Here is a 26,194-nt window from a genome sequence, read left to right as displayed (position 1 = left end):
AGTGTTAATTCCCTCCCGCTCCCCCCTGGAGGATTAACAGCAAATAAAGCAAGAAAAAAATGTTAAATTTATTATAAACTGTTGGTGTAAGTACCTGGAACTCATTTGACTGGATTTATAGTTGTGAGAACTGTTATAATCCCTGTAATAATCTGATTCCTGAACCAGATACCTCCAGAACTGACTCCCATGGTGAACATTCTTGGTGCTGGAATTTTTGCTTTGATTGGTAGATAGCATTCCAGAAAGGATATGCAGGGCATGAAAGAAATCTTATTCAGGAATCTGTTCCACTGTGAGGAAATTAAATAGTATATCATAGTTTTAAAAACCTTTGTTCAGTCATGTCCAACTCTGTGTGACCCTGTGGCCTCTACCCTGCCAGGCTCCTCTGTCCATGGGATTCTCCAGGCAAGAATACTAGAGTGGGTTGCCATCCCCTTCTACAGGGGATCTTCCCAACCTAGGACTTGAACTTGGGTCTCCTGCATTGCCAGGTGGATTCTTTAGCATCTGAGCCACCAGGGTTTTAAGAGAGTAAAACTAACCTCCTTCTCTTCTCATTTCTGAGTATAAAGTAAAACAATCATTAAGTGTACTGTGGCAGAGAGGTCTGACAGAATGTGGTCCACTGGAGAAGGGAATGGCAAACCACTTCAGTATTCTTGCCTTGAGAACCCCATGAACAGTATGAAAAGGCAAAATGATAGGATACTGAAAGAGGAACTCCCCAGGTCGGTAGGTACCCAATATGCTACTGGAGATCGGTGGAGAAGTAACTCCAGAAAGAATGAAGGGATGGAGCCAAAGCAAAAACAATACCCAGTTGTGGATGTGACTGGTGATAGAAGCAAGGTCCAATGCTGTAAAGAGCAATATTGCATAGAAACCTGGAATGTCAGGTCCATGAATCAAGGCAAATTGGAAGTGGTCAAACAGGAGATGGCAAGAGTGAACGTCGACATTCTAGGAATCAGTGAACTAAAATGGACTGGAATGGGTGAATTTAACTCAGATGACCATTGTATCTACTACTGGGGGCAGGAATCCCTTAGAAGAAATGGAGTAGCCATCATAGTCAACAAGAGAGTCCAAAATGCAGTACTGGGATGCAATCTCAAAAATGACAGAATGATCTCTGTTCATCTCCAAGGCAAACCATTCAATATCACAGTAATCCAAGTCTCTGCCCCAACCAGTAACACTGAAGAAGCTGAAGTTGAACGGTTCCCTGAAGACCTACAAGATCTTTTAGAACTAACACCCAAAAAAGATGTCCTTTTCATTATAGGGGAAAGTGAAAAGTGAAAGTGAAGTCGCTTAGTCGTGTCCGACTCTTTGCGGCCCCATGGACTGTAGTCTACCAAGCTCCTCGGTCCATGGGATTTTCCAGGCAAGAATGCTGGAGTGGGTTGCCGTTTCCTTCTCCAGGGGATCTTTCTGACCCAGGGATCAAACCCAGGTCTCCTGCATTGTAGGCAGAGGCTTTACCGTCTGAGCTACCAGGAAAGCCCTTATAAGGGACTGGAATGCAAAAGTAGGAAGTCAAGAAACCCTGGAGTAACAGGCAAATTTGGCCTTGGAATATAGAATGAAGCAGGGCAAAGGCTAATAGAATTTTGCTAAGAGAACACACTGGTCATAGCAAACACCCTCTTCCAACAACACAAGAGAAGACTCTACCTGTGTACATCACCAGATGGTCAACACTGAAATCAGATTGATTATATTCTTTGCAGCCAAAGATGGAGAAGCTCTATACAGTCAGCAAAAAAAGACCAGGAGCTGACTGTGGCTCAGATCATGAACTCCTTATTGCCTAATTCAGACTGAAATTGAAGAAAGTAGGGAAATCCACTAGACCATTCAGGTATGACCTAAATCAAATCCCTTATGATTATACAGTGGAACTGAGACATAGATTTAAGGGACTAAATCAGATAGATAGAGCGCCTGATAAACTATGGACAGAGGTTCGTGACATTACAGGAGACAGGGATCAAAACCATCCCCATGGAAAAGAAATGCAAAAAAGCAAAATGGCTATCTGGGGAGGCCTTACAAATAGCTGTGAAAAGAAGAGAAGCGAAAAGCAAAGGAGAAAAGGAATGATATAAGCATCTGAATGCAGAGTTCCAAAGAATAGCAAGAAGAGATAAGAAAGCCTTCCTCAGAGATTAGTGCAAAGAAATAGAGGAAAACAACAGAATGGGAAAGACTAGAGATCTCTTCAAGAAAATTAGAGATACCAAGGGAACATTTCATGCAAAGATGGGCTCGATAAAGGACAGAAATGGTATGGACCTAACAGAAGCAGAAGATATTAAGAAGAGGTGGCAAGAATACACGGAAGAACTGTACAAAAAAGATCTTCATGACCCAGATAATCACGATGGTGTGATCACTCACCTAGAGCCAGACATCGTGGAATGTGAAGTCAAGTGGGCCTTAGAAACCATCGCTATGAACAAAGCTAGTGGAGGTGATGGAATTCCAGTGGAGCTATTTCAAATCCTGAAAGATGATGCTGTGAAAGTGCTGCACTCAATATGCCAGCAAATTTGGAAAACTCAGCAGTGGCCACAGGACTGGAAAAGGTCAGTTTTCTTTCCAATTCCAAAGAAAGGCAATGCCAAAGAATGCTCAAACTACTACACAATTGCACTCATCTCACACACTAGTAAAGTAATGCTCAAAATTCTTCAAGCCAGGCTTCAGCAATACATGAGCCATGAACTTCCAGATGTTCAAGCTGGTTTTAGAAAAGGCAGAAGAACCAGAGATCAAATTGCCAACATCCGCTGGATCATGGAAAAAGCAAGAGAGTTCCAGAAAAACATCTATTTCTGCTTTATTGACTATACCAAAGCCTTTGACTGTGTGGATCACAATAAAGTGTGGAAAATTCTGAAAGAGATGGGAATGCCAGACCACCTGACCTGCCTCTTGAGAAATCTGTATGCAGGTCAGGAAGCAACAGTTAGAACTAGATGTGAAACAACAGACTGGTTCCAAATAGGAAAAGGAGTACGTCAAGGCTGTATATTGTCACCCTGCTTTTTTAACTTCTATGCAGAGTACGTCATAAGAAACGCTGGGCTGGAAGAAGCACAAGCTGGAATCTAAGATTGCCGGGAGAAATATCAATAACCTCAGATATGCAGATGACACCACCCTTATGGCAGAAAGTGAACAGGAACTAAAAGGCCTCTTGATGAAAGTGAAAGAGGAGAGTGAAAAAGTTGGCTTAAAGCTCAACATTCAGAAAACGAAGATCATGGCATCAGGTCCCATCACTTCATGGGAAATAGATGGGGAAACAGTGGAACAGTGTCAGACTTTATTTTTTGGGGCTCCAGAATCACTGCAGATGATTACTGCAGCCATGAAATTAAGGGATGCTTGCTCCTTGGAAGGAAAGTTATGACCAACCTAGATAGCATATTCAAAAGCAGAGACATTACTTTGCCAACAAAGGTCCGTCTAGTCAAGGCTATGGTTTTTCCAGTAGTCATGTATGGATGTGCGAGTTGGACCGTGAAGAAAGCTGAGTGCCGAAGAATTGATGCTTTTGAACTGTGGTGTTGGAGAAGACTCTTGAGAGTCCCTTGGACTGCAAGGAGATCCAACCAGTCCATTCTAAAGGAGATCAGTCCTGGGTGTTCATTGGAAGGAGTGATGCTGAAGCTGAAACTCCAGTACTTTGGCCACCTCATGCGAAAAGTTGACTCATTGGAAAAGACTCTGATGCTGGGAGGGATTGCGGCCAGGAGGAGAAGGGTATCGACAGAGGATGAGATGGCTGTATGGTATCACTGACTCAATGGAGGTGAGTTTCAGTGAACTTAGGGAGTTGGTGATGGACAGGGAGGTCGGGCGTGCTGCAATTCATGCGGTTGCAGAGAGTCCCACACAACTGAGCACCTAAACTGAACTAAATTTTAATCTCCCAGTATAATATAAAACAAGAATTAAGTTTAGTAAGTTGTTATGAGTTTTTCATTCAGAGCTTGAGATCATCCAGGAATGTTTTAGAATTGGATTCAATCTAAGAACTGTGACCTCAGAGAAAGATTCCACAGTGCAGCTCTGGCCTTCTGGTTACCATCTTGCCTCCTCTGTCTCCCTTGTGCCATTGTTATGATTCCTTGAGTATACATTTTACAATGAAAAGAAGGGTTAATTATTGCTTGCAGTAAGTAGTACTTTTCCAAAAGGTTTATATAGTTGATGTATTAGAAGGATTTTTTTTTTTTTTAAAGAAGTAACTAAAGCATAGGAATTAAGTCTTCTATTTTGTTCTCAGACCAGGCATCTCACCTAGGTATTGGTGGAAAGGAGCTGACCCCACTGGTGCCTGAGGAGGCACCTGCCTCTGAAACAGACATCAACCTGGAGGTATCATTTGCAGAGCAAGCTGTCAGTCAGAAAGAGAGCTCCAGAGAGAAGATCCAGAGGAGCAAAGGTGACGATGCTGCATTACTGGTACGTAGTACACTATTTAGATGTCACTGTCAGATTACATTTTTCATCAGCTGTTTATTTTGAAAAATTTAAGTCCCTAGAAAAGTTAAATGAATAGTATAGAATACATCCCTACAGCCTCCCTGTAGATCCCATTCACCAGTTGTTATAACATTGTATAATTTGTACTCTTTCTTGGGCTTCCTGGGTAGCTTAAACTGTAAAGAATCTGCCTGCAATGTGGGAGACCTGGATTCGATCCCTGGGTCAGGAAGATCCCCTGGAGAAGGGGATGGCAACCCACTCCAGTATTCTTGCCTGGAGAATTCCATGGACAGAGGAGCCTGGCAGGCTACAGTCCATGGGATTGCAAAGAGTCACACACAGCTGAGCAACTACCACTTTCACTTTTCACTACTCTCTTGCTGTATCTATCTGTGTATAGGTTGCACCATATGCACTCACTTTTTTTTTTAAGCCTAACTAGGCCATACTCGGAGAGGGCAATGGCACCCCACTCCAGTACTCTTGCCTGGAAAATCCCATGGACGGAGGAGCCTGATAGGCTGCGGTCCATGAGGTCGCTAAGAGTAGGACATGACTGAGTGACTTTACTTTCACTTTTCACTTTCATGCATTGGAGAAGGAAATGGCAACCCACTCCATTGTTCTTGCCTGGAGAATCCCAGGGACGGGGGAGCCTGGTGGGCTGCCTCCTATGGGGTTGCACAGAGTCGGACACGACTAAAGCGAGTTAGCAGCAGCAGCAGGCCATACTAAACAAAACAGTTGTAATGCTTAAGAACTTGAACATTAAAACAATTATATTTTAATATATGACCATATTAGAAATTTCCCAGTTGTCATAATATTGTCCTAATGGCTTCTTCCTCGCTCTACCTGGGATTCAAACAAGGGTTATGCATTGCATTTGATGTTATATCTTTTTGGTTTCTTAAATTTAGATTAGCTCCTCTGATTTTTCTGTATAAAGAGTCCAAATCAAATTTCTGATTTTCTGTCTGTTTTTGATGACTTAATTCAAGTTGAACAGTTTTGGCAGACCTAGATGCCTAGGTTGTTTATTCCTTCCATCACATCATTAGAAGAGGTGTATGATGTCAGATAGCCCTCCTATTGGGAATGGAAGTATCACCTTCTATCCTCATTGTAAAAATACCTTTTCCTATTGGTAACTAATGCTAATTTGTGATCCTTGAAACCAAATGAATAGCCTATCTGCCAGTAATAACCTATCATCCCGTGGCTTTATCATGCATTTGTAATCCTTACCTGAAAAAATAGGCTAGTGTTAGAGAAATGGTGATTTTTCTCATTTTATTATTCCTTCTATATTGACTGGCTGGCAGTCTTCTGTGATAGTTGCTTTTCCTCCTTTTCCTCTTTTTATTTTTGAATGTCACTGTGCAGAAGCTTCCATTTTTCATTCAATGTTTTATAAATCATTACTGTTTTTCTTTGACGTTTAAGTTTACCCAAGTTTGACAAAAGGCAGCCCTTCAAGCTAGCTCCTATGCCGTTTTAACATGTACTCCTTGTTTTACTCCTTTGCTTTCTGGTACAAGATGTTCTAGGCTCACCTTGTACTTTTCTCCCCTCAGATTAGGAAGAATCTATTTCTTCGAGGAACCCTTGTTTTTTCAGAAGCATATTGTATTTAGAAACCAACCTCTGTGTACTGAGTGTTCTCATTGATACCAAATGTCTTATATTTTTTAAAAATACATTTACTTATTTTGTAAGATTTCACATACATAAAAGCTAATAGGCGTAGTATAATGAACCCCCCACCAAGCCCCAACATTCACTAACCCATGACTAGTTCTGTCCTATGCACACCCCCAAGCAGTTCCCTACAAGATAAAAGGTTATTTTTAAATTCATATTGCTGTTATTGTACCTATTTAAAATGCTAACAATTCTTAATTTCAAATATCTAAATATTAAATTTCTTATTGTATTGCAAATTTCATAACTTTTTTTTACAGTTTGTTTGAATCAGAATCCAAATAAGGTTCATGCATTGTAGTTGGTTGAGCTGGTTGAAAGTGCTTTTCAAGCAGCTTTTAATCCCTCCCTTCCTTCCTCCTCCTGTCAGTGTGTCTCTCTCTCTGCCTGCCTCTTTCTCTTCATTAAGATCTTTTCCCCTATCCTTTTTTACTTCTTTCCTTCCATTCTCCTTCTCTCAGAATTTGTTTGTTGAAGAGGCCTGCTTATTAAGTCTATAATTCTGTTCCCATGTCCTTCTCTTTTTTGTAGATTGCTTGACTCTAGATTTATCAGATTCATGCTTTTTTTTTTTTTTTGGTCAGGATTACTTCTTGTGATCATATAGCAAGAGATACAAAATATCTGCCTTTCTCGTTTGTGAAATTAGCAGTGGCTGCTGATCAGTACTTATATCCATTTATTAATGGTTATAAAATCATGTTCTAATAAATTCATTTATTTGAATATCTCTCTTAAGAAAAACAACTTTCTCAAGGGTTACTTCTCACTTTCATTTACTTGTTTTCTTTGTTTCTTCTTTTCTTAGATTCCCTAGTACCTTTCATTAATGACCAACTAGTGTTGTTTTAATTTTCTTGTAAAAATAGTATCTTAACTCACGTATGACATGACGCTAGAGATAATTCCTCATGTGTTTCGGCATATTTTTTGCTCCAGACATGTTGTTGTTCTTGTTGTTCAGTCGAAAAATTGTGTCCAGCTCTTTTGACCTCATGGACTGTAGCACACCAGGCTCCTCTGTCCTCCACGGTTAGCTCAAATTCATGTGCACTGAGTCGGTGATACCATCTAACCATCTCTTCCTCTGCTGCCCCTTCTTTCATCTTCAGTCTTTACTGGCATGTCAGGGTCTTCATTGAGTCAGCTCTTCACATCTGGTGGTCAAAGAATTGAAGCTTCAGCATCAGTCCTTCCAATGAATATTCAGGGTTGATTTCTTTTAGGACTGACTGGTTTGAACTCCTTGCAGTCCAAGGGACTCAGGAATCTTCTCTAGCGCCACAGTTTGAAAGCACCAACTCTTCAGTGCTCAGCCTTCTTTATAGTCCAACTCTCACATCTGTACAAGACTACTGTAAAAACCGTAGCTTTGACTATATGGATCTTTGTTGGCAAAGTGTAATCTCTGCTTTTTAATGTGCTATGTAGGGCTTTTCCTAGCTTTCCTTCTAAGGAGCAAGTGCCTTTTAATTTCATGGCTGCAATCACTGTCCACAGTGATTTTGGAGCCAAGAAAAGAAAATCTGTTATTGCTCCCACTTTTTCCCTATTATTTTGGCATGAAGTGGTGGGACTGGATGCCATGATCTTTGTTTTGTTTTGTTTTTAATGTGGTTGTTTGAGGAGGCTTAACAAATACCTGAGGAAAGAAAACAAGTGAAAGGCACAGGATAAAGGGAAAGATCTACCCAACTGAATGCAGAGTTCCGGAGAATAGCAAGGAGAAATAAGAAGCCCTTCTTAAATGAACAGTGCAAAGAAATAGAGGAAAACAGTAGAATGGACAAGACTAGAGATCTCTTCAAGAAAATTGGAGATATAAAGGGAACATTTCATGCAAGGATGGGCATGATAAAGAACAGGAATGATAAGGACCTAGCAGAAGAGTACACAGAGGAGCTATATAAGAAAGGTCTTAATGACCTAGATAACCATGATGATGCCATCACTTACCTAGAGCCAGACATCCTAGAGTTGAAGTCAGGTGGGCCTTAGGAAGCATTATTATGGACAGAATTAGTGGAGGTGACAGAATTCCAGCTGAGCTGTTCAAAATTTTAAAAGATGATGCTGTTAAAGTGCTGTACTCAATATGTTAACAAATGTGTCACAAGTGGACACAGTACTGGAAAAAGGCAGTTTTCATTCCAATCCCAAAGAAGGGCAATGCCAAAGAACGTTCTAACTATCGTACAATTGCACTCATTTCACATGCTAGCAAAGTAATGCTCAAATTCCTTCTAGCTTGGCTTTAGCAGCATGTGAACTGAGAACTCCCAGATATACAAGCTGGGTTTTGAACAGGCAGAGGAATCAGAGATCAAATTGCCAAATTGTTGGATCATAGAAAAAGCAAGAAAATTCTAGAAAAGCATCCACTTCTGTTTCATTGACTAAGAGATGGGAATACCAGAACACCTTACCTGTCTCCTGAAAAACCTGTATGCAGGTCAAGAGGCAACAATTAGAATTGAACAGGGAACAACTGACTGGTTCCCAATTGGGAAAAGAAGATGACGGGCTGTATATTGTCATCCTGCTTATTTAGCATCTATGCAGAGTTCAACATGTGAAATGCCAGGCTGGATGAATCAAAAGGTAGCATCAAGATTGCTGGGAGAAGATCAACAACCTCAGATATGCAGATGATACCACTCTAATGGCAGAAAGTGAAGAGGAACTAATGAGCCTCTTAATGGAGGGGTGAAAGGAGGAGAGAGAAAAAGCTTGCTTGAAATTCAGCATTCAAAAAACTAAGATCATGGCATCTAGTCCCATCACTTCATAGATCCAGACCTAGAATTATCTATTTCCTCAAGAAACACTGATTCTACTTAGTAGAAATATACTTTTGTTACTGTGTTCAGGACACTAGGAACGTTCCCTTCTCTGAGTTGCTTATTGCTTAAAGCCTTTACAGAAGACAGAAGTACATCTGTATCTTCTTTCTTCCATGCTGAGAATAGTGATTCTGAGGATACAGCAGATAATATAATTAGCATATCACATAATTACTTGTGTGTTTTATCCTTTATTACTGCACAGCATTCTCAGAATAGAAATACTAACACTGCTATCAACAATATGATAACCAAAAAATAGTTTAAACTTGTTTTCTTTTCCTCAGTTGGTTGTATCCTTAGGGTTTTATCCCAGAAGGACTGTAATAATCAAATTAGGCTGCTTCAGGTTGTTTAGGATAGTTATTCTCTGTATGGTTATGCCACTCACTACATACCCAGTTGGTTAATTTCATTTTATATTGAATGTTTAGGGATTGCTTTGTTGAAACTTAATTTTGTTTTATAAACATGTGAATTATCTAAGTGGTCCAAAGGTCATAATTAAAACCAAGGTGTATTAGAAGTCTCACTTCCATTCTTGAGCCATCACCCTCTTCTCTCCCTCCCCTTTACAGGTTAATTTACCTTACAGGTCAATTTCTTTTTATTTTCATTTTATGGTTTATCCTTCCATTCTTAGATAGATACACTCTTAGATTATTTACTTAGACTTGGCAGTACGTCCTAGAGATCACTCCATAGTAGGATAGAGAAATATCTTTCATTCTTTTTTATTTATATGTTGTGCCAGGTTATGAAGCTCTATCACAATTTATTCAACCAGTCATCTGATGATGGGCTTCTAGGTTGTTTCCAGGCTTTATCAAAAATGTTTAAAGATCTATTTTCATGCTTAGTGGGCAAAGTAAAGTATGCGTCATGTGGCCTAAAGAGATAAATCAGGCTCCCAGACCATCCTTAGCAAAAGTATCTTTTACAAGTAATAGTCTTCTCCATTGCAGGGGGCGTGGGTTTGGTCACTGATCTGGGCACTAAGATCCCACATGCCACACTATGTGACAGGTAAGTAAATGACAGGGATGGTCTTCTATATCTCAACAGATGGAAGGCAGTTTAAGTGAAAGTAGTCTAATTAAACAAGGTGAAGACACTGTTGACTTTTATGTTGTTGATTCAAACAGTGGAATATAAAGGGAATTCATTTCTACTTCAGAAACTTAAAGACAAAACTTCCTCTCTCACTTTATTCTCTGCCTAACAAACTGATTTTTGCTCACCTACTTTCTAGATTTTATTCATGTGTTGCCTCAAGCTTAAAGTGACCTTCCCATTTCTACCCCTCTGTTGTTCTCTGTTTATCATCTTTAACCCATCCTTTGGGGTCTAGCTCAATATCTAGCTTTCCTGTTAGCACTTTCCCATTTTCAAACTTACATTAATGTATAAAGTCGTTTTTTAAACTGTTAAGATGCCATGCTTTTGATAATTATTGTCAATGTATCCATGAATTTATTTATGTATATATGCATCAGTTTATCTATACAACCGTTTACTAATTTGTGTATCTTCTGGAAAGCATGTGCATACTGTAAGCTTTCTACAAGTCATAAACATGGTTGGTGAGGTAAATACTTATATTCCTCACTCTGAGGTGAGAGTCTAAGCAGATAAAACCTTAATTTCCATTTCTACTCCATGGTCTTCTGCTTTCTGTGAATAAGCAATGGGTATTATGTAATACATTGTTCTTTGTTGACCTCATTTTGTATTTACTTCTTTTTTTTTTTTACAGCATTGAGCAGTCTTCGTTAATTCTTTATGATCTCTCAGCAGATTCAAATTTCTCCTCTTAAATTTGGAGATCAGGTTTTATAACTTTAATGTGTGTTAGGATGAAAATTTAGCTATTACCTATTGTGTTTCGTGTACCCATAATATCTTAGAAAGTATGCTGTGTAATTACTTTGCTCATTTATCAAGTGATCTCTATGAGATAGATACTATGATTCTCCTTTCATAGTTAGAAAGATTAGGAGGTGCATGGGAAGTCTTGGCTTCACTGCCTAATCTTTTGAAGCTGGAATTTTTTCTGGAAGATCCTGATGACATGTGCCCTAAAGGTCCCTGTTCATTTAACTTAGATGTGTCCTTGTTTTGATGCTTCTGGCAACTTCAGGATAGCTTGGGAGGTTACATGAATAAGATTCTGGTATGTCGAGTCCATCTATACAGTAGAAATAAGTAAAGGAGAAATAGCACTCATTTATCCTATCTTGGCAGACTAAGAACAATAAGAGTTTATTTAGGAATTTTTAAGATCATGGTATTGAAATGATAACTATGGTGAAGCCTGTATTAGTTCTTGTCTTTATTCAGTGTATTTTGGATTCTGACTGAATTATGTTTGATTCAAGTAAATTCATGTTTTATGGCAACTTTGCTTGTCTTGTAACAAAGCTTTATGCATACTGAAGGCCACAGGCTTGCGTGGAGGCTCAAGTTGGGAGTTTGTTAGAAAATGAAATGTCTCTGGAGGAAGCAGAAGGACAGTAAAAGAAATGTTAGTTTGGGATAGAGTAAGGAGAATGAGAACCTAAGACAGACACACATTTGTGCTGTAGGATCATGATCCTGAATTGTCAAGAAAAGTTTAAATTATGAATATTCCTTGCTATTAAAAATTCTTTTTAAAAACTGTAAATTTGAAAGTTTCCTAAAATTTCATTTATCTAGAAAAGTTCTGGGTTCTCTAGGTTGACAGTGAGTGAAATACTTTAATAAAATCACATTTTACACATGAAAAAATTCTTAGGTAAGAAATGAATTTCCTCGCAGTTGATAAGTCATCTGTGGAAATTGACCAAGTAAGAGTAGATTCTCTTGCTTTCCGAGTTGAGGCTAGAGTGACTTGATGAGTGAAAAAGTCAAGTATGTCATTACTGGTAAGGTTTCTAATGGGCCCCTCATATTTCAAAGCTTACAGAAGAGGGATGCACCCAGGAAGAGCTGCCTGATTAATTTATGGTGACACATGGGAGCCAATGACCTTATCTGTTTTGAAAAATTTTATTTCACTCCCCTTTTAAAAGCACATTTTTCAAAAGGTAAAGAGCTTTCCTTTTGCTGAAATTGCACTGCCTTCTCTTAGCCAACGAACTGAACCATCCAGTCTATTAACTAAACAAAAATGACATGAAACTTCATAAATATTTAAAACTCCTGCTATGAATTAAACATTGGGATAAAGAACTAACTCCTTTCATTAAGTACATTGTTAAATAAATAAATAAATAAAGCTCATGACATATTGCTTGGTAAATCAAATGTTTGAACGAATAATATTTCAGGTTTATTTAAACATTTACCTTGGGTAATGCTTTAAATAATTATATTACATGTATTTGGCTTATTAGACCAGATGCAACTGATTTTAATGAAGCATGTAGGACTTTTTTTTTTTTCTTTTTTAAAATAAATGGTTGGTAAATAGAATTGGTTCAGTCCTTCAGAAAACAAAGCAATTAGCAGAACTCTGGACCAGGTGAGAAGAAAATGGGGAGAGTTTTGTGTCATTTGAAAATGAAGCTCAGTACAAATCACGGGAAATTGGGGGAGCATCAAGCCAGTGACCCCACCCCTCACTGAGCTTGATTCTGCACTTTTCTCCCTGTTGGGTGTGTGTCTTCATTCATTATATACACGGAAACAACACTTGCAGTGTGTCAGGGCTGTGGGACAGTGGGCATACAGAGGTGATTAAGACATGGTTTCTGTCCTTGAGGGTTTCATGTCCTACATCAATATTGATCAACCTAGATTCCTCCCTGCCTATTGCTGGGCATGAGAAAAGTGGAGCAGAACAGAATGACTACTGAATTTAGTATTTAAAAGATCTGAATTTGCCTCTTTATGTCACTGGCTATGTGGACATTGGCTCAGACAGTAAAGAATCTGCCTGCAATGCTGGAGACCTGGGTTTGATCCCTGGCTCAGGAAGATCTCCTGGAGAAGGGAATAGTAACCCACTCCAGTATTCTTGCCTGGGAAATCCCATGGACAGAGGAGCCTGGAGGGCTGCAGTCTGTGGGGTTTCAAAGAGTTGGAACAACTAAGCAACTAACACTTTCACTTCACTTTAGTCTCTTAGTGAGCCTCAGTTTCCCCATGTAGAATATGCTGTAATAATACTTGTCTTATTGGAACTTTTGCAGGATAAAATGAAACACTGTTTATCAGAATGAGTATTTTACCATTTTTGTCTTACCTTGCAGTAATAGTTAAAAGAAAAACCTTGATACCTGTCTGCATGTTCTCAACTCCTATGCACTATACTATTGACCTGAAATTACGCTGAAAATTCACTAAGGCTGAATATGAATAATATCTACTGTTGTTCTTTTAATGTTTTTATGGGGAAACTGTATCACAAAAATAGAAGAATTATCTCTTTTCTCCTATAGTGGAGGACTCTCTTGAGAATATAGCAGATTCTAAAGAAGGTTCTGTCAAAGGTTCTACAACGAACTATAGAAGATTCTCTCTTGTAGTTGAGTTTCCTTGAAAGGAATTAGCTGCTAAATTGCCAAAAGTTGTAGGTTTTAGGAAATGTTCTAGGATGGTAACTCTCAAACATTTTGGTCCTGTAACCCCCTACAGACTCTTAAAAAAATTATCGAGGACTTCAAAAAGCTTTTGTCTAATCAGTCAGGACGGATGTTGGTGTCGAGAATAACTGCCTCACCTTGCAGTGCTTTGGTGAACACTCAGATGCATGGCCTTCTGGCCGGGAACCTGTGATTCGTGTTTTTGGAGCGTTCACTGTCTCCCTGTAGGTTGCAGCTCTCTGTGTTTGCTCTAGCTGGCCTAAGAAAGAAGGCATAAACAGACTTCTACAGAAGCTATGATTCCTTGGAAGACTCTGAGGAGATGAAGAAGGCTGGTACAAAGTGATTTTGGAATGTAAAGAATTTCTTTGGATTGAGTTCTGTGGAAGTTGGTCACTGACTGTGCTCTTAAGCTCTGAAATATAAATAAGTAGTCTAGGGAATAGTTTCTCTTGATGATTAATTAAAAGTACTGTCTGTGTAGTGGGGAGGAGCAGGGGGTGCTTTTCTTTATGTCAGTTATACCTATGGATATTTACCATGATATAAATTAAAACAGAAAAATTTAAACTATTAATCCATTAAAATTTATTATTATGGTAAACATAAATAACATTTTTATGAAAAAGTTGTATTTTCTAAAACAAACTGCAGTCAGATTCTTTACCATCTGAGCCACCAAGGAAGCCCATATTATAAATGAAAATTGAAAAACATTTAAACTGTTAATCCATTTAAAATACAATATTATGGGGAACATAAGTAATATCTTCATTAAAAATAGTCATTTTTCCAAAACAGATTTTTGTTTGTTTGTTTTAAATTAATTTATTTCTTTTAATTGGAGGCTAATTACCATATTGTAGTGGTTTTTGCCATGCACTGACATGAACCAGCCATGGGCGTACATGTGTCCCTCATCCTGAACCCCCCTCTCAACTTCCTCCCCATCCCATCCCTCAGAGTTGTCCCAGTGCACTGGCTTTGAGCGCCCTGTTTCATGCCTCGAACTTGAACTAGAGATCTGTTTCACATACGGCAATATACACGTTTCAGTGCTATTCTCTCAAATCGTCTCACCCTCACTTCTCCCAGAGTCCAAAAGTCTGTTCTTTATATCTGTGTTGCTCTGCTGTCTCGCATATAGGGTCATCATTACCGTCTTTCTAAATTCCATATATATGCATTAATATCCTGTATTGGTGTTTTACATTTTAGCAACTCTCTAATGTCTGGCTTGAGTTTATGTCATTTGGATTCTCATATTTGCTTCTGTGTTCAGTCTGTTGGCAATACCACATTTCTTATAAAAACTCTGAAAAACTCCACTGTACACCATAAGAGAATAAGAGTGAAAAAGACAGATAATGTCTTAGTGTTATTAAAATAGTATTGACCTCTTCAGTCAGTTCAGTTGCTCAGTTGTGTCCAGCTCTGCAACCCCATGGACTGCAGCACACCAGGCCTCCCTGTCCGTCACCAACGCCTGGAGTTTACTCAAACACATGTCCATCGAGTTGGTGATGCCATCCAACCATCTCATCCTCTGTCATCCCCTTCTCCTCCCTCCTTCAATCTTTCCCAGCATCAGGGACTTTTCCAATGAGTCAGTTCTTCACATCAGGTAGCCGAAGTATTGGAGTTTCAGCTTTAGCATCAGTCCTTCCAATGAATATTAAGGTCTGATTTCCTTTAGGACTGACCGATTTGATCTGCTTGCAGTCCAAGGGACTCTCAAGAGTCTTCTCCAACACCACAGATCAAAAGCATCAATTCTTCTGCGCTCAGCTTTCTTTATAGTCCAACTCTCACATCTATACATGACTACTGGAAAAACTATAACTTTGACTAGATGGACCTTTGTTGGCAAAGTAATGTCTCTGCTTTTGAATATGCTATCTAGGTTGGTCATAGCTTTTCTTCCAAGGACCAAGCGTCTTTTAATTTCATGGCTGCAGTCACCATCTGCAGTGATTTTGGAGCCCAAGAAAACAAAGTCTCTCACTGTTTCCATTGTTTCCCCATCTATTTGCCATGAAGGGATGGGACTGGATGCCATGATCTTTGTTTTCTAAATGTTGAGGTTTTTTTGTGTGTGTGTGGTTTTTTTTTCTTGTTGGTTATCCACTTTATTTTTATTTTTTTAATTTAAATTTTTATTTTTACTTTATTTTACTTTACAATACTGTATTGGTTTTGCCATACATTGACATGAATCCACCACGGGTGTACATGCGTTCCCAAACGTGAACCCCCCTCCCACCTCCCTCCCCGTAGTTAACTTTTTCAATATCCTCTTCCACTTTCATCAAGAGACTCTTTAGTTCTCCTTTGCTTTCTGCCATAATGGTACTGTCATCTACATATTTGATGTTATTTGTATTTCTCCCGGCAATCTTGATTCCAGCTTGGCTTCATCCAGCCCTGCATTTCCCATGATGTACTCTGCATATAAGTTAAATAAGCAGGGTGACAATATACAGCCCTGACCTAATCCTTTCCCAATTTGGAACCAGTCTGTCGTTCCATGTCTGGTTCTAACTGTTGTTTCTTGACCTGCATATAGATTTCTCAGGAGGCAGGTCAGGTGGTCTGGTATTCCTATCTCTTGAAGAATTTTCCACAGTTTGTTGTGATCTACACAGACAAAGGCTTTGGCATAATCAATGAAGCAAAAGTAGATATTTTTCTAGTATTCTCTTGCTTTTTCAATGATCCAACGGATATTGGCAATTTGATCTCTGATTCCTCTGCCCTTTCTAAATCCAGCTTGAACATCTGGAAGTAAGTTGACCTCTTTAGATTCCTTGAAAAGAGTATTGGGTACCTATATGGCTCCCTGGACCACACTTTGAGAACTGCTACTTTAGGGTATGGCTTTTGTATGTCCATTTTACAAAAAGGGTCGGTTAGAGAATTGCCAGAAGTCACACACAGCGAGATAGCAGTTAGATGACTGATAGATGGTGGCTCTAAAGTCCCTGCTTTTGGTTTCCCCTCTGCTCTCCCCTTCTCCCCAGTGCTGCACAGTCCTTTTGTACCTGCCTTATTTGGGTATCATATATCTGAATATATAATATTATCTATATCAATACAATGCCATACTATATATATATATGACAATTAATAATAGTGTAGATAAATGGTTCCTGGCACGCACCAGTGGTTTCTCCTACTCTTCTTTCACCTCCTACGTCTTCTTCCTCACAGTTTGTCTTGTAATTTTTCTTGGTTCTTAAAGGTCAGTTAACTTGTTTATTTGTTTTCTCCTTTTGTTTTACTGTCTCTCTTGTCCTCTTGGCCACTGATATTCACACTCCTAGTCCATGGTCTGGTTCTGCTGTCTGTCATACTTCACACATTGACTCCCTGCAGGTTTGGGATCATCATTAAGACAGGATTGCTCTTCATTCTGGCTGGAGAAATTCCTCCATGGCTTGCATCGTCAGCACTCTGAGAATGAATTCTTTTCATAGTTATAATTTTGTCATCTTTCATTAAAAAGAGGTTAGGTCTTGTAAACCTTTACTGTATTAATGATATTTATTTTAGACTTACAGAGTGCCAAAAGACAAAACAGGCACCACCAGGATTGGTGACCTAGCGCCCCAGGACATGAAGAAAGTTTGCCATTTAGCCCTAATTGAGCTGACTGCCCTCTATGATGTCTTGGGTATTGAACTGAAACAACAGAAAGCTGTGAAAATCAAAACAAAAGGTAATTTTGAAACAAAAACCAGTTGAATTTACTCCTGAGCTAGTAAGAATGAGCTTGGCTTTTTAGAAGTATCCTTTCTGGGGTGCGGGAAATGCAAATAACAAATTGCCTATAATCCGCACATGAATACATCTAAAGTTAGGATTCCAAAATTTTTGTAATTTGATAAATCTGTCTCCTAGATTATAGAAAATAAAGGCATAATCAAATATTTAATCACCATGAAAAAAAAGGAAATTCTCTTCAAGGATTCTTAAATGCTCTCTCCTTTGAAAGCTGTATTTAAAAACAACGTTTGGTACATATACTTATTTCTAAGACTGGATCTTGACAACTGACATTAATATGCTTAATCCTCATCAATTATTTTTGCTTTATTTATTTGATAGCAAATGCACAGGCAGTTAGTAGTATGTATCTTTGTTCAGTTACAATCTACTTTTAACTCTTTTGCAAAAAATATTCTTCCCTCTTTGAAGACAATAATGTGATTTTGGCATATAATATCCCTAAATTGTGCATCTCTTGCATATACAGTTTTTTTTTCTTTGTAATCAGCTTGCTTTCCCCATTATATAAATAGGCTTTTTTTTTTTAATAATATGATAGAAAACAAACACCTGCTCAGTTCTTGTTTTTTTCCAAGATTTTATTCATCTGAAAATCCAGATAATTTTCTGTTGATAAAGGTTTACTATTTAGGAATCTCTGACATCTCATTTAACTTTAAAGATATCTCTTAAAGAAAAACCAAGAATGGGGATTATTGAGTTGCCATGGTAACGTTAGCAAAGACAAGTATTCACCTGATGTAAGTTTCAGAGGCAGTTTCTCTGTAGGACTGAAGTGTACCTTCCCTCAAGTCTTCTCTGCCATGCTGGGCCCCAGAAGACCCCATTCTGTGTTTAGTTCCTTTGAGTGAGTATTTTAGCTTAAGGCTTGTGATGGTGAATTTCTGAGTCAAACAGTTCTGGTTTTCCACAAGTCCATTATGGATAAAGACTTCAGATGCTTTTTCAAAAGCTTGTCACAAAGTCTTCTCCAGATACAAAATAAAAATTTAATTTAAATAATTGTGAAAAAAAATAGTTGTGACTCAGTGTTCAGGACTTTCAGAGTGACTTAGAGAGGCCTTTTAAATTTTATCTCAGAATTGCCTCCTGCCAGACAGAGATATATTAAGCCATCCTCATTAAAAGTACCACTATTAATATAACAGATTTTGTTTCCACCTTTTTTATATTTTTGTATCTTATCTAAGATATTTATGTTGTAAACTAGAATTTGACTTAAAAAAAAAGGACTTCCCTGGTGGCTCAGATGGTAAAGTGTCTGTCTACAATGCGGGAGACCCGGGTGTGATCCCTGGGTCAGGAAGATCCGCTGAAGAAGGAAATGACAATCCACTCCAGTACTATTGCCTGGAAAATCCCATGGACAGAGGAGCCTGGTTGGCTACAGTCCATGGGGTCGCAAAGAGTCGGACACGACTGAGCGACGTTCCTGTTCCTGTTTCAAAGATTGTGCTTTTCTTAATTCCGAAACTAAAAGTTATTTACTAGGTTACTGACATTGCTCTGAATGTCAGTTTCCAATGTCTGTTTTTATATCATAGGATAATCCCCCTTTTCTTTTTCACAAATGATTTATATCTCCCTGGTGATATGTGTTACACTTTTTTGCTGTAACTGTTCACTCAGTGATGGGTGTGGGGTAGGAGGTGCTGGGTAGAAGCTATGCTTACATCAGACTGAAAGCATATAATTTTAATTTAGAAAAATTATAAATTATTACCTGTCATGTCTTCTGGAGTTATTCCCAAGTATATAAAAAAACAAATTTAAATTCACAAAGACCAAGTATCTACTGTGTTCTCTGAAGAAGAACATTTGTAGAGCAAGCTCATAATCTTGGCTGATTTTCCAAAAAGCAAATATTTATACTTTGCTGTATTATAGAATATTGAATGTCAGTTAAGTATGGAAGAGATGAGTGATATCTGCTTTAAGCGAGAACTTTTAATTTGATTACATTTAGTAAATTATTTGCATGTTTTGCCTATTCCCACAGCACTCTATTTCTCTTTTGTAACAGTTTATACTTTTCTAATTATTTTGGTGATGATCTATAATCATTAGTTTAGTTGTCTTTGCTTGCTAGATTGCTCTGTAACGTGGAGCCAGAATTTTCCAACTAAGTTGTGTTTACCTAATTGGTAGACAATGTCACCCACTTAGATGCTCGATATAGTTGTATGATTGAATGACAATATCAGGAATCTGGTACCTTAACATATTTGCATTAATATTTCATAGGTTGATGAAAGTGAAGAGATTTTGTTGTTGTTTTTGCAGATTCTGGCCTTTTTTGTGTCCCATTGACAGTATTGTTAGAACAAGATCAGAAGAAAGTACCAGGAACTCGAATACCTTTGATATTTCAAAAAGTAAGTAGGCCCAAATGGGTCAGCATAGAGACAGCATACTTGAGATAATGGTGTTTTGTTTTTGTTTTTGCATTCATACTATTATAATATAGTTTTCCAATTGATATGCTCTTTTATTTTATGCTTTGGTTTTCCTGTTCAGAAAACAGATTTGTTTCAAGGGCTCATAATTTTTATTTCATGGTGATGCTTTCACTATTATTTCTTGTAACTGTGATTACCTGGCATCATTTTCCTGTCTTATATTAGCTGGCTTTGTATAATTGAGATTTCAATTCTATAATACATAGGAGTGGGGACTGTCGGTAAATTTCTAGGGAATTGAATCCTCATGAATATTTTATGCCTGTATGTATTTTCCAAGCTTTCCTATTTACAGTGAGGATGTCCAATTTAATTTACTAGTGCCTTCTTCCAAAGTAGGCAGAGAAACCATAAAGTAGAATTAGAAAATGATTGCTAAACTATAAAGTCACTTGTGTAGCCAACACTCAATTATTCATAAGGGGATTATCTATGACAATATAAAAGTTTCAGTCTACCCTCTGAGCCATCATTGTTCAGAAACACAGATTACATTGGATAAAAGACAGGGAATACCCCTGAGGAAGGCTAGTCACATCAGTTGTGGGCTACCCAAGACGCAGATTTTACAACAGCTCAAGCATCTCAGTTTCTGAAAATTCATGGGTAGCAAGAATGGCAGTAGTAATGTTCTCAGTTGTTTGGCTAAACAAAGCCATTTAATACTTAAGCTTAATCTACTTGGCACCAATTCTTCCATTATTCTAAGCCAGTCATTTACTATCTTACTTATATAATACTAAGCTCTGATTTCTTCATTCCTCATAATCACCATTACATCCAAACCTGTGTCTCAGTGTTTCTCCTGATGGACTTTGTTGTAGACAGCTTGTTCTACTCACCAGCTTCCTCTAGTCATTACCTGCAGAACCTGTGTCTGTGTGGATAGTTGTTCATGGTGTCTGTGATAACCAGAGAGATGCTTATAAATGGGGACCATAGACTCAAGTTCTTTTAATGGCAGTAAATGGTGTGAGTTACTTATGCAGATGGACAAAGCATGGATCTCAGTAGGACCCTTTTCCAGTGTATTGGGGCTATTCAGAGAAACAGCATCAGTAGAAGATTTCTCTTTCTCTCTCTCTCTTGGAGAGAGATGCTCAATAAATCTTATTAAGTAAATGAAGGAATGAGTGTGTGTTGGGGAGGGGGAGAGAGAGATACATGCAGCCACACACACACACACACACACACGTGCTTTCCTTCATTCACTTATTCAATAATATTTATTGAGCATCTGTCTCTCTCTCGGGGTCCGGGGTGGGGAGAGAGAGATTTATTATATGTTGAAGAATTAGCTTCTGCAATTGTGGGGCCTGTCAAGTCTGAATTATGTACAGCAAGCTGGAAACACAGACAAGGGTTAACATTTCAGGGTCGAGTCTAAACTGCAGGTGGAAACTCCTGTGGAGTTTCTGTGTTGCATCTTGAGGCAGAATTGTGCCGCTTTGGGGAACCTCAGTCCGGGTTCTTACAGCCTTCATCTGACTGGATGAGGCCCACTCACATTATGGAAAGTAGTGCTTCACTCAAAGTCTACAGGTTAAGTGTTAATCGCATCTGAAAAACGCCTTCACAGCAACATCTAGACTGGTATTTGACTAAATAGCTGGGTACTGTAGCCCAGCCCAGTTGACACATCAGATTCACCATCACATCAGCGAAGAGCAAGCATTGGCCCCAACAGAAGTCAGTGTTGCCTCCTGGTCAGACTCGGGATTGCATCTAGTCCTCTATCATTTTCTCTTGACATTGTTTTCATGTTTAGTTAGTTTACATTTTTGGTCTCTTCAGACTTTTTAGAGACTCAGACTACCTACCAGTTTGAAATCTTTGGATAAGAGCCTTAAAGATTTTGGGTTCATATAAAAAATAAAAAAGAATATAAAGAGCTTTCTATTAGATAACACTCACCTGTTAGTATCCCCTCTGGATGATAAGCAAAAAAAAAAAATCGCTGTGATCTATCCTGAAAAGTATTTTTTAATTTATCATCTGACAATGCAATTAGGTACTTCCTTAATTTTATTGAAAGGAAAGAATTGAAAACCACTGATTTGCAAAAATTTTTATTCTCAGTCTTAACAGATTATATTTTATCAGATATTGAGAAATATACCTCAAAGAGGCTTTAACAAAGCTTATCTAATATCTATAAATTGTATCTAGTTCCCCATGCCATGCCACCCACCACCCCCCCCCCCACACCTTAGAAACACACTGTTTAAACCATATTCCCAAAAGCACTGGAGAAATAGAAATATTCTTAACTTTTATCTATGGCAAAATTCTGGCAAATTAGTAAATCATATTTTCATAATAAAGTATTACTTGTATTTTGACAGTGACAGTAGAATGTAGCTAAAATATGTTATTCTCAAAGTGAGAAATAATGAGAAAAATGACAGTGTATATATACATTCTCTGTTGAATGCATTAGAGAATAATAAAAAAAAACAGTAAAATATAAAAATGTAAAAATTATTCTTGTTCAGTTATTTAGAAATCATCAGTTTTGCCTGTGTATTTAATAAAAGCAAAATTTGTCTTACTGCTAAGAACTAATTTGATCCAGCTACTGGCATGCAATTTTATTTTTTGTTAATAGAATATTTTAAACATTTTATAAGATGAAATAAAACAAATTGCTAGTATGTTGAATAAATGTCACATGGGTATTATTCAATATATTTAGTTTTAAATACTTTATTGAATAATGTTCATCTAATCTAAAATGATTCATTTAAAGATTTTTTTCCCCATGAGTTTTTATCCAGTGTAACTTGAAAAATGTCTCGAAAATCATTCCAGTTCAATTTTTGAAATTCATTGCTTCTATTTTCAATCAGTAATAACTTCTTGGGAGACTACTCTTTGCTTTGTTCTTACCTGACTCAAAATTAGTACAGACTTTGGCCATAATCCAGGAATATAAGAGGTGGTGTCATGGAGGAACAATTGTGCCCTCTTCCAGTGTCTGTGTACTACAATAAATCTTATTTCAGAACATCTAGATAAAGGTCAAAAGACTTCATTCATGATGCCATGCTTTGCTCCTAATAGACATTTTTATAAGGATGGGGACATTAGTAAGCTTTATGTTATTTATATGGAGAGGGCAATGGGACCCCACTCCAGTACTCTTGCCTGGAAAGTCCCATGGACAGAGGAGCCTGGTGGGCTGCAGTCCATGGGGTCGCTAAGAGTCGGACACAACTGAGCGACTTCACTTTCACTTTTCACTTTCATGCATTGGAGAAGGAAATGGCAACCCACTCCAGTGTTCTTGCCTGGAGAATCCCAGGGACAGGGGAGCCTGGTGGGCTGCTGTCTATGGGGTCGCACAGAGTCAGACACGACTGAAGCGACTTAGCAGCAGCAGCAGCAGCATGTTATTTATAAAGCCTTGGTAAATCATTAAGGAGGTTTCTCTGAAAAAAAAAAATTAAAATTTTATAATGTTTTGGCCCTCTGGAAGATGTTGTGCCTCAGGGTATGCAGAGGGTATTATAGTAAGTTTGGGGCTGAGAGAAAAGTAGGTTTGTCTTTTAGAAGAAGGCTATTGTGAAAGGAGGGGAATGGATGGTAAGAAAAGCCTATATGATGCTAGCAATTCCTTATATTTAAATTGAGAACAAGGAAATTGATTTTTTGAAATAGTCAGTGAAAAGTGAAAGTCGCTCAATAATGCAGCCCCATGGACTGTAGTCCACCAGGCTCCTTGGTCCATGGAATTTTCCAGGCAAGAATACTGGAGTGGGTTGCCAGTCCCTTTTCCAGGGGATCTTCCCAATCCAGGGATCAAACCCAGGTCTCCCACATTGCAGGTGGATTTTTTACCATCTGAGCCACCAGGGAAGCCCTTAAAATAGTCAAGTGAAAGTTGCTCAGTTGTGTCCGACTCTTTGCGACCCCATGGACCATACAGTCCATGGAATTCTCCAGGCCAGAATACTGGAGTGGGGAGCCTTTCCCTTCTCCAGGGTATCTTCCCAACCCAGGGATTGAACCCAGGTCTCCCACATTGCAGGTGGATTCTTTACCAGCTGAGCCACAAGGGAAGCTAAAATAGTCAAGTACCCACTAAAAACCATTTGTGTACTGCCCAGGGAATGCATATTCCAATTGAAAGTCTCTGCCAAGAAACTAACCACTTCCTAGCTTCCAGTGTTATGTCATTGAAATTTCTCCATTTTCTTATTCTTGTGGGTTTCTGCCTTATTAAAACAAACAAAAAAAACTTAGAGATCTGTGTGTATTCATCAGGTATGATTTAGAAACCCCGTATCCAAACTGTTTTTTTTATTTAAGTTTACCACCAAAAGCTTAAAGCCTAAAAATGAATATTTGCAAGCAGTTTTTTTCCCTTCTATCATAAACAATTTTTTCTTTGAACACACTGAAAAGGAGGTGTAAGTATGCAAATTCTGTAATTTCATAAGATTTATTTGATTGCAGAATGTGTGTTTCTGAAAAAGCAGAAGAAATGGATCGTCTTAGTTACTTTTAAACACTGAACATGGGTCAGTTTCTATCTGGAATATTGCAGGTGTTGTGTGAAATTACATACTTTTGTTCCAAAGGACCCAACTTTTTCCAAATTACAACTAAAGTTTTGGGATATATTGGCTTAAAGATGAGTAGTGATTGTGCCATAGCATTCAAAACTTAGTGAAATCCCGTTAACATGTCACTGTATTCAGTTTTTATTTATGTATGTATGAAGGAGATGTTAACTTTGAGACTGTGCTTATTAAGAATGCCAAAATCAGAATGTCCTTCTGTTTATACACAGCTGATTTCTCGCATTGAAGAGGGAGGTTTGGAAACCGAAGGTCTGTTAAGAATCCCTGGAGCTGCTGTTCGAATCAAGGTGATTTCTTGGTTCTACTCATGTAAATAACTTTGTTTAATTAAACTTTTTTGCATCTGCAAAGCTCAGTTGTCCTCCCCACTCTTTCTTCCCATTTTAGAAGATGAAAAAACATAAAAACATGTTAACATTCAGTTTCTATTAGCTTTTCTACAGTCTCTTCTGATTGTAAATTTTGACTTTTTTTTTTCAAAATCACCCTATTACCAGTAACAATACTGTGATAAATAAAGAGGCTCTCTTATTACTCTCCAACTGTGCAATATAAAATAGGAACAAAAGTAAACAAGCAGAAGACAAGAGCAGTTCTGTCCTGCTGATGGAGAGAGAGCATGAGTCAAAATACTGAGAGGACTGCTGACAGTCTGCATGAGTAACAGTGTGAGATTTATTTCTTTTTCTGTTTTAAAGGGCAGGATGGTAAACTCACCAGGTGGGCAGAGTAGGGGACTTGACATTAATCTCTGTAAATTGTTGGTCTTAGTGAGCTGGCAAAATGAGATTGTCTTAACCACTCCTGGCTGTCCCAGTTCCTTGGCTCACTGGATCCAAGGGTAGCCTGAGTCTGGCTTGTGAATGAGTCAAGAGGATTCCCAGGCTTTCCAGTTGGAACCCCCTTTCTCACTCCCCTTCTTTCTTTTTTCTCAAGATGACGTTTCTTTCCCACTTTCCTAGGATACTGTGTGTCCTCCTCCTTTCTCTGTTCCTGACTCCTGCTCTGGGGAATCCAATATCCAATGAATGCTTGGTCTAAGTAGAATTACCCTGCAGATGAGGTAGATGGAATGTGCATCTCCAGGGATATGCATTTTATGGGGATTTCATACTTGGAATTGTAGCTCTATCTGGAAAACTTATCTAGGGAATTTTTTGATTATCAGTCATTAACAACCTCCTTAACCCTTATCCTCCAAATTCAGCTCTAGCTCTAGAAAGATAACACAAGTCACTGGCCACATCCAATAGTTTGTCTTCCTGAATTTGTAAATCCAAGAAAAAATAGGATAAAGGGAAGAGATATTCCCTGTTCATCTCCTAAAGATGTATCCCGTATGAGCTCTTTAGAGCTAGATCAGGAAGAAAAGACTCTTGGTGGGTGTACGCTCTCCTGGCCAGTCGTGGCCATGGCAGTGCCAGGTCTGTGCCAAGATTCCACAGTTTGCATCACTTGCTGATTTTGTTAAGCTTCTTCAGTTTAAAGCACTAGTTTCGGCTTACGTGGCTCTTACCGCACTGTGATCTCAGTTTACTCGAATTTGAGTAACCTGATAAATCATGAGAAACGCTGGGCTGGGTGAAGCACAATCTGGAATCAAGATTACCGGGAGAAATATCAATAACCTCAGATGTGCAGATGACACCACCCTTATGGCAGAAAGTGAAGAGGAACTAAAAAGCCTCCTGATGAAAGTGAAAGAGGAGAGTGAAAAAGTTGGCTTAAAGCTCAAC

General features: G+C 38.4%; 1 protein-coding gene across 1 annotated transcript in view; it reads left to right on the top strand.

Annotated features, from left to right (window-relative positions):
- ARHGAP18 (Rho GTPase activating protein 18) overlaps positions 1-26,194 on the top strand; it is a 135,717-nt gene that overhangs the window by 79,258 nt on the left and 30,265 nt on the right. Inside the window, exons 5-8 of the mRNA XM_052645573.1 lie at positions 4,307-4,485; positions 17,177-17,342; positions 19,697-19,788; positions 24,668-24,745. Of these exons, the coding sequence (XP_052501533.1) occupies positions 4,307-4,485; positions 17,177-17,342; positions 19,697-19,788; positions 24,668-24,745 (515 nt within the window). The remainder of the gene's footprint in view (positions 1-4,306; positions 4,486-17,176; positions 17,343-19,696; positions 19,789-24,667; positions 24,746-26,194) is intronic.

Source organism: Budorcas taxicolor, chromosome 9 (genome assembly GCF_023091745.1).
Source record: "Budorcas taxicolor isolate Tak-1 chromosome 9, Takin1.1, whole genome shotgun sequence".
NCBI lineage: Eukaryota > Metazoa > Chordata > Mammalia > Artiodactyla > Bovidae > Budorcas > Budorcas taxicolor.
The sequence above is the reverse complement of the archived record's forward strand: the minus strand, read 5'-3'. Positions and strand labels throughout refer to the sequence as shown.